We start from the raw sequence: 16717 nt of genomic DNA on the forward strand, positions 1-16717 counted from the left end.
CCTGTTCTAAGGAAAACTCTGGCTTTTTCTCATAGGTTGGTACAATAGGCTTTTCATCAACTTTGTGCTAAGGAGGCATATTCTCTTCTTTGCGCTACAAACGTATTTCCCAGCTATGCTGATGGTAATGCTCTCATGGGTTTCATTTTGGATTGACCAGAGAGCTGTTCCTGCGAGAGTTTCCCTGGGTAAGTCTTTCTGTACCTTTGTGAAATGTTAATATCAGAGAAAGTTCAAGAAGGTAAATAAGCGGTGATAAGTGGAGAGGAAAACAGTGATGGTTTAGTAGGGGTACTTAGAGACATGCACTCAGGTTACAATATTTATCTTGACAGCCTCGGGGGCAAAATATGATTGGACTCTTTCTTTCCTGGGGAACTGAGGCATTAGGTATAAAGCCTGAACCAGATGACCAAAAGGGGAATAATAAGGAGAAATTATGAAATTATGGAGCATAAACAGCCTCACTTTACAAACCTATCTCCTCACTTTCAGGGAAACCTCCCCATCTCTTGCCCCAACCCACTTCACTTTGCATGACAAACCTTTGCATCATAGAAAAAAGAACGTTCAAACTAATGCACACTGTACTACTGGTATCTTAATACATTACTTCTTGGGATAGGCTAATTAAAAATTGGGGCTTAGCCTAAACACCAAAATCAGAACAAACCACAGTGAAATTTGTTACTGTGGTTCCTTAGTTGGCAAGAGGTTCAAAGGGGGAGGCATTGCTGGCTTCATTAAGTCATCATACAGGTATGATTATCTACTCTGTTTAGCATGGCATGCCACATGCCGCTGTCACACATACTGATTTATGGGAACGATGTCAGGCCCGCTTAGCAGTGACTGAGTTCTTACAAAGCGGAAGATGCCTGGCTAAGCACTTGGATAACCTGTTACTTAATGAGAACCCAAGAGTCAATCCCACTTGCCTCTTCTGCTCTTTCAGGGCAGAGCTCCCTCATTTCGGCCGATTTTGTTCTTTGACCTGTAATGCTCTACCTAGACAGAAGATTGTTATAAGTGCTTCACAATCATTGTAATTATCACACAATTCATTCCAGAAAGGGTGATTTCTAAGCTAATGTTCACAAATTATATGCATACTTCAAAAGATCATTTGAAAGACACACATTGTCATTAATATTAATAATTTGTTCACCTCTTTCCCCTATTAAAAGCTTTAATCTATAAGCATTTGAGGCTTGACTATCTTCATGGGAAAAAATACCATCTGAATGAGTAATTAAATTATTGCGGCTGTGACTTCACATCAGAGCAGTTGCACCCTGACCTCATACGGCAGTGGGGCAGGGTAGAGCTGAACAGGAGATGAGAGGCACATTTCCAGCCCTCAAGACAGAATGACAAAGACGTTCAGTCTCTAAAGGTTTGTGAACATGCTTTTCAATCAGATTCCTGAAGTCGAATGCTCAGCTCTTACACTTTTAAAATGACAAGTAATAGAAGCTGGTTCCAGGGCAGGCTGGGGAGAATGGAGAACACTGAAATGCCTTTAATTCACCCCTGAAACTCTATGCTTCTTGCATCTACATCTGATTTCCTAGGGGGTTGGGAAATTGCTACGCAGATTTATGTAAAGTAATATATAAATCAGAAGTGTCCCTCTCCCCTCTTATCTTACTGAAGGGAACTGTAGTATTCCTATACCACTGCTATCCTCTCAGACTTTTGCTTCTTAACACCCTCAAGGTTTTTCAAAGATATTTTGTGCTCTGGGGGCGCCTGAGTGGCTCAGTTGGTTAAGAATCCGATTCTTGATTTCAGCTCAGGTCATGAGATCAAGCCCTACATCAAGCTCTGTGCTGGGCCTGGAGCCTGCTTAAGATTTTCTCTCTCCCTTCCCCCTCCCCCCAGTGCTCTCTCTCTCTCTCTTAAATAAAATAAAATAAAATAAAATAAAATAAAATAAAATAAAATAAAATAAAATAAAATAAAATAAAATATAAAATAAAATAAAATAAAAAAGATATCTTGCACTGTGCTTGACTGGCTATTTCCAAATACTGGGCTATCTGATTCTCCAGAAGTTCCCTCTATTTGTCTATCCCATTTGCCTTTTCTTGGTTGGTTCCCCTTCATCACACTCTGAAGTATTTGACACTATTAAGCATCCTCTCCAAATTCAGAACCAAGTGTCAAAAGCCCAGCCTCCTCTTCTTCATCTGCAAAATGAGATGATTAATACAGCCTTCCAAGGTCACCATATGAAATGAATGATGAAATAAATGGGAGCATTCATGTCAACTGCCTGGGCTGATGCCTGGTCCGTAGTGTTTGATAAAACCAACCAAACAAACAATAAATGCATTTGCAATACTCTGCACTAGTCTAGGTTTCCTCCTCTTTTAGATTTTTCTTTCATTTGTCTTCCTAATTTGTCTTCCTTCTACTCCTTCAGTCTGGTAACTCCCCACTAAGGTTTTGCTCGCTTTTGATTTGCTCATCAAATGGAGCAAGACTCTTGTTTCTGACTACTGTCTCTATGAAAATAAATCCCAAATCTAAGTCCTTATCTCAAATTCTTCCCTCAAGTTCCAGATAGTATTCCCAGCTGCCTGCTGGACTTTATCTCCAAGTACTGTGGGCACGCCACGTGCTCAAAACCCAACAGACCACTGTTCCCCTCTCCACCATCCCTGCCCAAACTCTACTTTTTCTCTTGGCTTTTCTTGTTCTTTTAAGGGCCCCCAATGTGTTGACTCTTCCATATTTGGATCCTCAATTTCCTTCATAGTCTCTAGCAGTCATTCTTAGGTTCTTAGGATCCACTTACACCTTAAAAATTATGAGGAACCCCAGAGAGCTTTTGTTTTTGTGGGTTATATCTATCATTATTAGCCATGTTGGATATTAAAACAGAATTTTTAAAAATATGTAATTAGTCCATTTAAAAATAGCAATAGTGAACTCATTGCAAGTTAACACATTCTATGAAAAATAATTTTTTTCTAAAACAAAAAAAATAGAAGAGTGGCATTGTTGTACATTTTTGCAAACCTTTCTTATCTGGCCTTCTGGAGGGCAGCTGGATTTCTTATCTCTGTTTCTTCATTCAATCTGTTGAAATAAGTTTTAGCTGAAATATAGAAAGAAAACTGGTCTTGCTCAGATACATGATTGGAGAAAAGAGCCATATTTTATTTTAATAGTGTTTTCAGATAACTGTGCATAGTCTTCCTTGACATTGCACCAAAACTCAGCAAGTGACAGTTTCTTAGAGTTTACTTAATGTGGAATCTGAAACCATATCAGTGAATTTTTTCTATTCTATTAAATTAAAGTGCATTGATCTATCTTGCATTTTGACTAGATCTTCTTACCCAAGCATCAATCTAGAAAACTACCAGTGCCCTGAGCTATATCTTCTCAACTCCCACATAATTCACTATACAATGTCAAAAAAATCACATTCGAGGCACCTGGGTGGCTCAGTTGGTTAAGCATCCAACTCTTGATTTTGGCTCAGGTCATGATCTCAGGGTTGTGAGATGGAGCCCTGTGTTGGGCTCTGTGCTCAGTGCGGAGTCTGCTTGAGATTCTCTCTCTCCCTCTCCCTTTGCCCGTCCCCCTGCTCACACTAAATAAATAAATAAATAAATAAATAAATAAATAAATAAATAAAATGTTTTTAAAAAGCACATTCATTAATGTCACCATTAATCTCATTAAAAAGTGAGTAGTGGGAAGCTGTCAAGGTCATAGTGACGGATACATATTTAATATCGTTCTAGTTTTGACTTGAAAGCTCAAATTTTATCATTAGACAACAAATATCATTAGTTGTTTTACTTTAGGTGAGAAGCTTACTTTACTCAGTTTTGAGAAATGTCTGCCAGATACCCAAATCTGAAAAACCATAGTTTGTTTGTGAGTTGTTCTTTTTTTTAAAAAATTTTTTATTGTTATGTTAATCACCATACATTACGTCATTAGTTTTTGATGTAGTGTTCCATGATTCATTGTTTGCGTACAACACCCAGTGCTCCACGCAGTACGTGCCCTCTTTAATACCCACCACCAGGCTAACCCATCCCCCCACCCCCCTCCCTTCTAGAACCCTCAGTTTGTTTTTCAGAGTCCATAGTCTCTCATGTTTCGTCTCCCCCTCTGACTTACTCCCCTTCATTCTTCCCCTCCTGCTATCTTCTTCTTCTTTTTTTCTTTTTTTAAGAATAGATTTTTTTTAAATTTTTATTTATTTATTTATTTATTTGAGAGAGTGAGAATGAGAGAGAGAGAGAGAGCGCACATGAGAGGGGGGAGGGTCAGAGGGAGAAGCAGACTCCCTGCTGAGCAGGGAGCCTGATGCGGGACTCGATCCTGGGACTCCAGGATCATGACCTGAGCCGAAGGCAGTTGCTTAACCAACTGAGCCACCCAGGTGCTCTTCTTCTTTTTTTCTTAACATATATTGCATTATTTGTTTCAGAAGTACTGATCTGTGATTCAACAGTCTTGTACAATTCACAGCGCTCACCATAGCAATACCCTCCCCAATGTCTATCACCCAGCCACCTCATCCCTCCCACCCCCCACCACTCCAGCAGCCCTCAGTTTGTTTCCTGAGATTAAGAATTCCTCATATCAGTGAGGTCATATGATACAGCATATAACTCAATTGCCTGAGTGCTTTTCCTCAAGATAGCCATTGCTCTTTGGTATGCAGAAGTGCTTTCTATATACTGCTCATTTCATTAACCAGAATATTAAGAAGGCATATACATAGGGGCTATAATTTAATAAAATTAACAATTTTTACTGATTTTTTTATTGTGATGCTAAAAGCTGAAGAACACAATGACTGTTAGGTCAGTTGGGTGCTGCTGCCTTAATTCATGCTAGGGCAACAACAGTTTTCCCTCCAATGCTTCCCATCACTGCAAATATCAACATAATGAGAAAGGTAAACAATGTCTTAGTATTGTGAAACTCATTTTCATTACACAGACCCTCTGAAAATGTTTTGGAGAGTCCAAAGGACCCACTGACCATACTTTGAGAACTGTGGCTATAAGGTATCTAAATCTTCAGAGTCAGCCTTCTCTCTAATATGCTTATCTTTTCTCTTCCACTCCTCTTGCCTTGACCAGACCTGGGACCCTTGTTAATTTTCCCTGGATTGCACTAACAGACCCCTACCTGCCCAGGGTCACCTTGCAAGTCTGTGAAATCTGACCCAGATGGGAAGTAGGGAGCAGAAATCCAGCCCAAGCTCCAGGGGACAGGGTTTGGGGTGACATCCTCCAGAAAATTTATTAATTTGCATAAAGTTGTGGTATGGACTTGTATAGGCCTTATAATTGCTTATTTCACTTCCTACTATTCTTACCACAATTTAACCCTACTACCAGCATAATATCTCAAAACTCAACTGTGATCACAATACTCTATCTTAAATGCCATTAGAATAAATACTCTCAGCTTGGAATCCAAGGTGTCACTTGAGGATTACTTGAGGGTTACCAAATGAAACAGAGGACACTTGACTGAATTTGTGTTTTAGATAAGCACCAGATAATGTTTTAGTATAAGTATATCCTAAATATTGCATGGGATATACTTATACTAAAACATTATTTGTTGTTTATTTGAAATTCAGATATAACTGAGTGTCCCATATTTTTATTTGCTAAATCTTCAACCATATGCTTGCCCCAGTTCCATTGCCCTAAGCTTCAACCAATTTGAATATTCAGTGTTCTCAAACAGCCACCCATGCCTAACTGCTTATCTTCTCTACAGTACTTCTATACCGTTGTTCTTGTTCTTACTCTACCTAGAATGCCCTCTCTACCTATCCTTCTCTGTCAAAGTCTTGCCATTTCTCAATGGCCACAAGCTTTTACTAATGGCTCCAGGCAGACATGGTGTCTCACATATTTGAGCCACATGGTGCTTTGTATCTCTTCTAAGGTATTTCTTCTACCTTACTTCCTCTATTTTGTATGTAGCCATGGGGTGCCTTGGTAGCTTATCTTGTCTCCTCTAGTAGAAGGTGAGTTCCTTAAGGCCAAAGATCATTATGACCACCTTTTTTGTTCCTGTAGTGACTAGCACAGTACCCTGCACATATTTTATGCTCAATATATAGCTGTTAAATTGCCAATGTTTAGCCCACCATGTTTTTAATAACTATATTTTAGTTACTAACTGGAAACAGTGATAATTCATTGGTGGCTAAGACCTTTCCACATTTGGATTCATTTGCTAATTAAGAATGAATCATTTGCTGGTTAAGATCCTTTCATATTTGTCCAGTTTCGAGTGAAAAACAATGGAGGCTGAACAGCATGGAAATATCACTTGTGACTAGGCAATTCTCATAAGAGATAATAGCTACCATAACTTGGAATGTGGGATGGGTTAAAAATACTAATCTATCTTTCCATTTGATTTGGTATGGAGAGGAAGTGAGACTATTATAAAGCTGTTCAAGGGTGTCCTAACCCTTATGGAAGGATGAGTACTATTTACTTTCATCTCTTCCTTCTATGTCCTTCCTTTCTTTGCCTCCATCTTTCTCATTTGGCCCCTCTGCATGGGGTGTGCCATTCATGTAGAACATATTAAGTCATGAGGTCATTTACCAGGAAACAGACAACTAAAGTTTTCAGGCATATCATCACTGATAAAGAAAAATGTCTCCTAACAGAAAATATGACATAGAACTGAACAAGTAAGTACTTAGAGCAATTCATTTAACCATCATGGAGGTTACCAGAACTTCTAGGCCCTGGACTCTGGCACTACCTTCGTGGGATAATGGTTGTTGGTTGCTGGCTATAGAGTGGTGGTGTTAGGATATCCAGCCTACCTTCCTTTCCCTCACATCACTTAGTATTTTCTTTCTGCTTAGGCCTACAGGGAAAGTGTTTTTACTCATTTAAAAGCAAATGTAGATACCTATCCCTTCAAAAGAGCTGCCCGCAACACAGCTAATGAAGGGATGATCTGACTCAGTAGTTCTATAAGTGATGTCTACATGCCCTGCTACCATCACACCAGTCAATGAGCCTCTCCTTCATACACAGCCAAAAATGGCCAATGAAACACAAAGATGAGTAACTCTCCCCAGACTAAAGGGTTTTGTAGGGCCCTAGACGTGTCCTTAAGAGTTAATACAGTGAAACTTCATGGGCTCTGGGGAGTTGAGTCCCATGCACCAAATTAATTTTTTTGTCCTAACACTTTCCTGACCATGCATAGCAATATTGGTAGGTGAGAAAATAATTTTCTAATCCCAGCATAGAACCTTTCTTTGACTAAATGGTCACTTCATATGTTTAAAATGCCTTTATTGGGATAACTTATTGGATTTGGAAGGAATACAGTTTGTCAAGATAAATGTATTTCTAAGGGGTGGCTCAAGACATAAGTATGTTTAATTAGTGGTTGTAATATTCCTGACTCAAGTTCTTTTGCATTAAGAATTTATATATCAGCTTTCCCATCCTTTCCTTGCAAACTCAAACAATCCCTCCTCCCCACTCTCTATTTTTTTTTTATTGCTCATTTTAAACAAGGAAAATCTAAAATGCTGGTTTGAAAGAAATATAGTAAATTAGGTGCACTGAGTCCCCTTTGAAGGAAAATGACTGATAGTTTATTGCTCTCTGGCAAAAAATAGATAATGCAGTTTCCTTTACTGGCCCCATAGTCATCAATTTAAAATGCATAACAAGACCTACTTGGCATATATACTCATGTGTTTGTTCTAAATCCTTATTTTGTCAATTAAGCCCTATGTTACTGTCCATTGAAAAAAATCAAGTTCTATCTTACAGGGCCAGTAAGAAAAGGCATTTAAAATTTTTTGAACTAATAAGGAAAGATACTAAATATGAATGTCAGTGTAGGATTCATTCAGTTTTACCAGTGAAGTCCTGAAAGGAATGAGACTTTTAGCTTTTTGAAAAACACAAAATACCTTCATGCTTCCTGACATAATTCTACCCTCAGATTTTTTTAAGATTTTATTTATTTTGAGAGAAAGAGGGAGAGAGAGAGAGAGAGAGCAAGCATGAGTGGGGGAGGGGCAGAGGGAGAGGGAGAGAATCTCAAGCGGACTCCACATTGAGTGCAAAGCCCAAGACAGGGCTCAATCTCATGACCCTGAGATCACAATTTAAGCCAAAAGCAAGAGTCAGACACTTAACTGACCAAGCCACCCAGGTGCCTCTCTACCCTCAGTTTTGTAGGGTCTTCTCTCAGAGATGCTTCATGTATAGAGATTGGTTTATAATCTTTTCTTAAAAAGGTTTTATTTATTTATTTTAGAGAAATAGAGAATGACAGCGAGTGGGGAGAGGGGCAGAGGGAGAAGGAGAGAATCTCAAGCAGACTCTGTGCTGAATGCGGAGCCTGAGACAGGGCTCGAGCCCACAACCCTGAGATCATGACCGCAGTGGAAATCAAGAATGGGATGCTTAACCAACGGTTGAGCCACCCAGATGCCCTGAGATTGGTGTATAATCTCAAGAATAAAAAGAGATTCTCTTTATAGGTCTAGAATGAGAGGCAGCTGGTTTGTGTGTAAAAAACATGGGTTCTACATTCAAATAGAAAGGTTCCAATCCTGCTACTGACAAAACTCAGGCCAGTTACTTAGCCACTCTCAGCTCATATTTCTTTTCTGCAACGTGTGGCTAACAATATTTACCTAGATTTGTGGTGGGTAAACATTCAATAAAGGCAAGCAAGCTTTATTTAATAATCTTGGCTTCGGCTACATGTACACCTGTAATGGGAATAAAAAATTCACATCTCCATGCTTATGTAGCCAGGATTGCAAACAGCATCCACCGATACGCGGACTGTTGATATTTCAATTGTTGGGGAAGCCCAGGACTCAGTGAGATGGTGGCCTGCATTCAATGGTAAGAGCTAGGATAGCACTCAGGTGACTTCTCCTGGAGTTCAAATCAGTATGAAGGTGAGATCCCAGGGCCCTCCTGTGGTGGCTGCCAAATCACCAAGTCTGGTCTTGATCATACAAACAGTAAAACTTAATTTGAAATTGAATAGCTCTATAGATTTGTCATTGTCTTTGATATGGGCTCCCTCAGGGGAGAACCTTGAAGAATTATTGTCAAAAGGGTAGAAATGTGTTGGTGAAAGCTGTCCACATGCTGTGTCTGTACATTTAGGAGTAAATCACGGTGATCTTCCTGCTGTTCGGGACTCCGTCTGTTGACATTAAAATGTCCTCACAACTTATAAAAATCATTAAGGACTCCATTTGTGCCTCCCTGGTGGGAAGTTAGGAAATAAAGCCATGCCAGCTAGTGTGCATTTCAAATATTTACAATACTGTACTTTCCAGGCAACACTCTCGCATCATCCCTCTGAGAAATTAGTGCAGACAAAGACTAGCCCTCCCCCAGGCCAGCATTTTATTAAGGAAATCTCAGAGTCAGTCTTTCTCCATTGTCCCCCAGAACCTTGATCTCGTCACCTGTAATGCTTGTGCCAGAGAATAAAGGAAAGGAAAGGAAGGAAACAAGGAGGGGGGAGGGGATTAGGCGGGAGGGGAGAAGGGTAGAGTAACTGGCATTTCACAAGTGCATAGTAAGTATTTACACTGAACTGAGCCTCCACCATACACTTCCATTCTAAATCTCAATTGAACTATAGTTTCAGTAACAAGGGACAAAGTAATAGCAACACTGATGGCTCGTAAGTATTCTATATGAAAGAAAAATATGGAAAATGACAAGATCACTCCCTGATGAATGAAAGGTAAAAGACTGACTCGAAGACAATTTCTTTAACAGGAAAAGTGTAAAATGATGGGAAAGGGTAGTAGGAGTGGTTTTAGAATTTATTTCCCAGAGGACTTTTAGAATTGAACACATTTTTTACCTTTCTGGGATGGTTTGAAGAGGCCCAATGGAGGGCAAAGAAATGTATCCTTAGAGATATGTATGAGTCTGTGAAGTCTTTCGATGGAAGGCTGGAAATGCTATGGACAGTTGGGATAAGGGCAAGGAAAAGATGGAAAGACAAATCCAAGGAGAGTTTCTTGCTTAGGCTCACGATGTGTACGAGGGTAACGTGCCAGGTTTCCCCTCCCACTCCCAACTTTGCTCACCAGATATTGTGAGCAAATACCTCCCCTGGTGTAATCCAGCACCAGATCCCAGAATGGAATGGCTATGTCACTGAGCTTGTCCCTACTCTCCGATGGCAGGAATCACCACAGTGCTGACCATGTCCACCATCGTCTCTGGCATGAGTGCTTCCATGCCCCAGGTGTCCTACATCAAGGCCGTGGACGTGTACCTGTGGGTCAGCTCCCTGTTTGTGTTCCTGTCAGTCATTGAGTATGCAGCTGTGAACTACCTCACCACTGTGGAAGAGCGAGAACAATTCAACAAGACAGGGAAGGTACTGCCTGGCTTTAACTCACAGATCCCTTCTGGAATGTGAAAAAGACTATCCTTACCTGCAATCCTCTCCTGGGTGTCATAAGCCCTTGTAGTAAGTCTCCATGCCTTGGCCAGATGCAAGTTTACAGGATTTAATAGTGAACCCTATTCTCTCTGTTCTGGCTGGTTTCCTCAGCATCCTTACTCACCTTTGCCAGGAGTTGTTTTGTGATTTCTCTCAGTGTGCCCCCTCCACTGACTCTATCCTTTGAAAAGGAAGGGTTGATATACAAACTATACCCTTTCAAGTAGGTGATGATGATGATGATGATGATGATGATGATGATGATGATGGCAGTGATGAGATATAGCTAACCTTTAATGTGTGTTTATTATGTACTGGTATTATACTAACCACCTACCATACAGTATGTCATTTAATTCTGAGCAACCCCAAGAGGTCGGTTCTTTATCACCTTCATTTTACAGAGGTGAAATAGGAGCAGATACGGAGTAACTCGGCCAAGGTCACACAGCCTAAGAGGAATCAGGATTTGTTTCTGGCTCTCCCTGACTCCAGGGTTATGCTCTCCATCCATAGATGATATATTTCTCTACCAGAACTAGGATTTATGTTTCTCTTCTTGTCACTTGAGGGAGTGAGAGAACATGAAGAGAGGTTCTTCTTTCCATAGTACACTGGGAATAAAGGTACCTTCTGGGTTCTAAATGTCATCACATGTTTCTTGTGCCATTGTTTAATAAATATGGATAGATTGATATCTACCTGCTTCATTTCACAAAGGACTGGGGCGCCAGTTCATTGCTGTTATGAGAAATGACATAAGATACTGTACTTCAGAAACCTAACTGATCATATCAATTTGTTTGCTAGCCTACACTTAAGACTATGTGTGTGTGTGTATAATTTTAATATATTTACATTGGTTTAAGTAACTCTTACATGGACAATTATATACATGCCCCAAACATTATTTAATATTTGTTATGCTTGTAGTCAGAGCATTTTTTACTTTTCAGATGTTTTATATCCTCTTTTTGAATTGAACGTTCATATCAGCTCCATGAGGTAGACCTTATGGAGATTATTATCTCTATTTTTAAAATGAAGCAGCAGAGTTTTAGTGAAAGAAAGTGATTTGCCAAAAGATTCACAGCCAACAGAGATGCAATTACAATTTAGATCTCCTGTAATACTCCTTCATTCTTCTATTATATATCCTTTGAGTCAAAGCTGGAATAGGTGCTGATTTTGCTTTATTGCTGATGCTTCCATTTCTTTTGTTGACAACATGTGAGTAAGTGTCCCTGCCACATACATATCCACAGTGACTGCTAGGCGGGTGTGAGGAAACCAGGAGCTTTTAGACAAGTATGCAGTAATGGGTAGTGTACACATCACCTGGGATTTGTTAGATTTTTGTTCAGTAGTTCTGGGGTGTGGGATCAGTGAGTCTGCATTTCTAACAAGCCCCAGATGCTGTTGGTCCATTACCCACCCTGTGAATGGTAATGATTTAGATAATCTGTGAAGTGAAAGATGACAGAGAAAAAAATGTGTGATGAGAAAAATAATGTGGTTCTTGTTCTGTTTTATTTTTATGTGGGAAATGGTTAACCCAAGAAAGAGGTACTGTCATAATCCCGGCCCACCTCCATCTAGTCTTTTGACTCCAAAGTTGTCTACATCTCCCCACCCCCACCTGCCACACAACACATGTGTTCACACTACTGAACTTTCTTTTTCACTAGATGGGTTTGTACACACTCTTCTTGTGTAACACTAAGGAGAGAATCTTTTGAGTTAGTTAGCATCATATGTTTTTTAAAAATTTTTTTATTGGGGTAAAATCCACATAACGTAAAATTTGCCATCTTAACTGTTTGTAAGTGTACAGTTCAATAGTGTTAAGAATATTCACCTGGTTGTGCAAGGAATCTCCAGAACTTCTTCATCTTACAAAACTGAAACATGGTGCCCATTACACAGCTCCCCATTTTCCCTTTCGCCAGCCTCCGGAAACCACCTCCTTCAAAGGTGCGATTATCTCAAAGAAATGTCCTACCTGCCATTCCTATATTTATGGGGCAAAATGAAAGACCATAAGATTCGGGGTCCGAAGAAGTGATGCCAAACCTAACTCCAGTACTTCCTAGCTCTGCGTTTTGGGTTGTCTCCTAAACATCATTTGTTATTTTCGGAATGTTGGCATTTCTCTCCTATTTATCTGACATGGCTATTGTAAATGGTGTAATAAATGGGTCTGAAACTTTTGCAAGCTGTAAGATGCTACACAAATGTTAAGTTCTTATTGTGATTAGTGCCCAGGGCAGAGGCTCTGAAAGAATAGTAGTTTCGACATGGCTAGTGGGACAGGCTGTTTGAGATGAGAAATGGTCAAAGGGGTAGGACGCCCTGGTGAGGCACAGGGTAGGAGGACCTGTCTAGAGGTTCGGGGGATAACCGGTGATACTTATTTCCTCTGTACCTGAGTTTTAGAGAGAGAAAGATGTGGGGACAAGACAGGTAGATAAGGTGGTGTCACCTTTGTTGTTGATAAAGCAGTTGGGAGTAAGTGCCTTAGATATGTGAGCAGGAGGGCTCACTAATACTTCATTATTGTACTAAACATACTCTTTTGGTCACTGGTGAAGCTAGACAATACGGGACTCTTCCTGACAAGACAGTCTCCTTTTACCTCATTTCAGAGAACAGATTTAGATACCAATGCAGATCACAAAGTGAGGACTCAAAAGGAACTGAACCACACACGCTAGTTCCTTCTCCTAAATCTCTATGGTGGAGTAATGGAGGGATAGTGAGAAAGACCAGGAATGTTAGGGTATGGAGTTCCTCCCTATGAAGTTAAGCAAAGCTCATTACCTACCACCATCACCATCACACCCCTGTCCCAACCCCACCCTGATGCCAAGAGCTGGGAGAACATCAAGGGCCATGGAAAAATTGTCCCTAGTGTTGATGTTTGCCCAGAAAGGAGAAAGGAAGTTATTTTCTTTCTTCTACCTTCATCCAAATGTATTCCTACTTCCAGGACTTAGAACTTAATATAAAACAGTCAAATCTCTACTTTAGATATAGGATGCCTTGGGGATGTGCTTATTTGTAGACTAGTGTGAAAAATTAAAGACCCATTCTAAAACTGTTTTTACTAGAAAAACCAACTTATACATTTGTGGAAATTAGCACCCTACTGGTAAATTGTCTACTGCAAGATTTCATCAATTATATAAATGGTTCTAAATTATCATAATGTCCAGTAGGATAAGCCAACTGTTCTGGGTGGCTATAATGAAACCACTGAAGAGACTGTATTAGTTATTCTATCCTCAGATCCAGAGTTGAATATATTATTAATGTTATTTTTGGCTATCTGAGGTTAGTTTTTGAGTCATGATCTATTTCATGTTTGTATGATCCATTTTCATTTTACTATGAAAAGTTTCTACAGCTAAAACAATAAAGGACAACATAACTTGAGTATGGGTCTTTGGTTAGTTTACTGAAGACATAAAATATTCTCTATGTCTCTTGAATTCAGTAGAATATTAGGTTTTTTAATTGCTATGAACCAAATACGTGTTTTGGCAGAATTTACTCTGTAGCCTCCAATTTGAATTCTAAATAATTTCCTCCCGTGGTAGCCTGTTCATATTTGTTTGTTTTTTTCACTTCACTATAGATCAAGAAGTGATTTTGTTTTCTCAGAAAGAAACTAGCAACAGCTGCTTCATAGACACTGTTCTGTATCAGCGAGAACTATCTCCCTCAAAGTAAAACCTTAAAGAAAAATGGTAGTTTAGATTCAATCAGGCACTGGAGCCAGAAAGCATTGATAGTTCTCTCCTTCTGAAAAATAAGCCAATTTCAAGTTGTTTAATTGGGCTATGTTGGTATCATTTATAGGTACTTCCCAGCAAAAATAGGAAGACTTGGCCAATTTGCACTTAAAAAGAGCAGCTAAAATCATTTCCTACCCTTACTCCAAATTTAAACATAAATGGATCACCAGATGATGTTGTTCTGGTTTTGGACCCCACACTGACTGGGTGTATTGCTATGTTTTCTCTAAAGAGGAAAATATGTTGAAAAGCAAATCCAATTGGCTTATATTGCTCTTCTGATAAATCATATTCAATTTCAACTCAACATTATGGCAAACAACTCATACTACTCAGAAACAAAGGGGAAACCTGAAACTGTTCCTTTCTGGGGAAACATGCATTTGAGTGTTCCAGTCTATCAGGCCAGAACTAAATTAGAAGATATTGACATTATAATTGTGAAACATTTATTTGTATAATGTTCAAATATCTCTATGTAGATAATAATAAACCTTGCTAAATCCCTATTAAAAACAAATCTCTATGATGATGTTTTCCATTTATTATTAAAATGACTTTTAGTCAGATACCAAAAGCAAAACCAGAATTCTATTCTTTAAAATAAGCAAAACATTCTTAGCATTTCTTGAAACTGTTTTAAAAATCTGATTGTTTAGACTTTTACTGTAATTCCTACAATGCAGAACCATGTTCATGACTTACTAACAAAAGTCTTTTTGTCAGCTTTCTGGAATGTATAATATTGATACAGTTCAAGCCATGGCCTTCGATGGTTGTTACCATGACAGCAAGACTGAAATGGACCAGACTTCCTTTTCTCTACACTCAGAAGAGGACTCCATACGAGGAATATCCACAGACAGCCCCAGCACAGACTCATCTCAGATAAAGAGAAGGCAGTCCTTAGGAGGGCATGTTGGTAGAATCATTCTGGAGAATAACCATGTTATTGACACCTATTCAAGGATTTTCTTTCCCACTGTGTATATTATATTTAATTTGTTTTACTGGGGTATATATGTGTGAGGAAGAATTCCCAATATATAACAGTTGTTTTGGAATCAGATTATGTTAAAAACAATAACAGCGACAAACAACTCTTGACTATCAGTTGGACAGTACTAGACTAAACTGGGAGTCAGCCAGTCACCTCTCCTGGCCTACAGAAGATTTGAAAGTTGACTGATTTACATCTAGGAAAGAGTTTAAGGTCCCAGGAGCATTTAACTCCATACATGAGTCACAGACATGCATTTGGCAGAAAAACAATTCCCATAGGGAAGGACTTTGTGATTACTTCTCCTAGACCCTCTTTACTTTCTAAATGTAAACTTTTTGTATTTACCTAAGGAATAAAGCTATGACAATAATTTAAGAAACATTTATTCCTTAGTGCTAGTCAAGTACCAGATTACCTAACAGAGTTGAACCCTTGTAAGGAAGAACATCGGCATCAAGGTGCTACCATGGATACTCACACAACTGAGATGCACATGAAGAGCCTCCCTGTCCATTTCCAACCACGTCTTTTGTCTTATTTCACTATTACATTTCATATACTATTGACTCCAAGAGCAGAAAATCTAAACTTTCCTCCTAACCTAATGTTAAATTAATACATCAATCTTCAATAAGAGAATCTTGTATTTTGTAGCTGAGTTATAGCTTCTATAGCTTTTGGGAGGCATTTAATTAATTAGTTACTATATTCACCAAATGTTTATGGACCTCCTACATGTGCTAGGCACTTTATTAGGTGTTATTTAGTAAAAAAAAAAAAAAAAAATACAAAATGACATTCCTGCTGTCAGTGAGCACACAGCCTATCAGGAACTGATAGCTATCATAAATAATAAATGCAATAGCTGTAAAAATAGCGGTTTGTCCACTGTACTGTCTGAGTTCTGAAAAGGGGATACCAAAAGAAAAGAACATCCATGAAGGGATGGACTATCAATTTATAAGCAACTAAAGATGCTTCCAGACATGGCATTGAGTGAAAAACTGAATGAAATTTATGTATTCTATAGTAATCCCATAGTAACTTTGGTTGAACCAAGTAAATCAGATCAAGTGGGTATTAAATAAATGTTTGTTAAGTAGAAAAACCTCCAATGATCAGTATTCATTTTGTAGACTAGCAGTGTGCATGCTGTTGTGTTAAGTATTTTGTGAAAAAGTTTCCTTGTGGAGATCAGCCCTCAGTAGGAAGTATGAAATATTCTTCCTATTTTGATTTCTGGCATTGAATTAAGGGAAATAAACGGTGTGTTAGTTTCAGTGTGTTGCCATTTATCTCACCATTAAGTGAACCAAAACCATTTGAATTACTTCGTGCCAGGTGTAGTGACAAGTAACTTCCTGCTTATTTACCAATAACATTGATTTTGGTTCTCTGCTGTGAATGACATAATGTTCTAGAAACTTATTTTCCT

At 38.9% G+C, this 16717-nt stretch overlaps 1 protein-coding gene across 1 annotated transcript in view; it reads left to right on the top strand.

Moving 5' to 3' along the window:
• The window catches only part of GABRR3 (gamma-aminobutyric acid type A receptor subunit rho3), a 47082-nt gene extending 31774 nt beyond the window's left edge, over positions 1-15308 (top strand). Inside the window, exons 7-9 of the mRNA XM_027586613.1 lie at positions 36-188; positions 10220-10416; positions 15006-15308. Of these exons, the coding sequence (XP_027442414.1) occupies positions 36-188; positions 10220-10416; positions 15006-15308 (653 nt within the window). The remainder of the gene's footprint in view (positions 1-35; positions 189-10219; positions 10417-15005) is intronic.
• Positions 15309-16717: the final 1409 nt, after the last annotated feature.

Source organism: Zalophus californianus, chromosome 1, assembly GCF_009762305.2.
Source record: "Zalophus californianus isolate mZalCal1 chromosome 1, mZalCal1.pri.v2, whole genome shotgun sequence".
Classification (NCBI taxonomy): Eukaryota; Metazoa; Chordata; class Mammalia; order Carnivora; family Otariidae; genus Zalophus; species Zalophus californianus.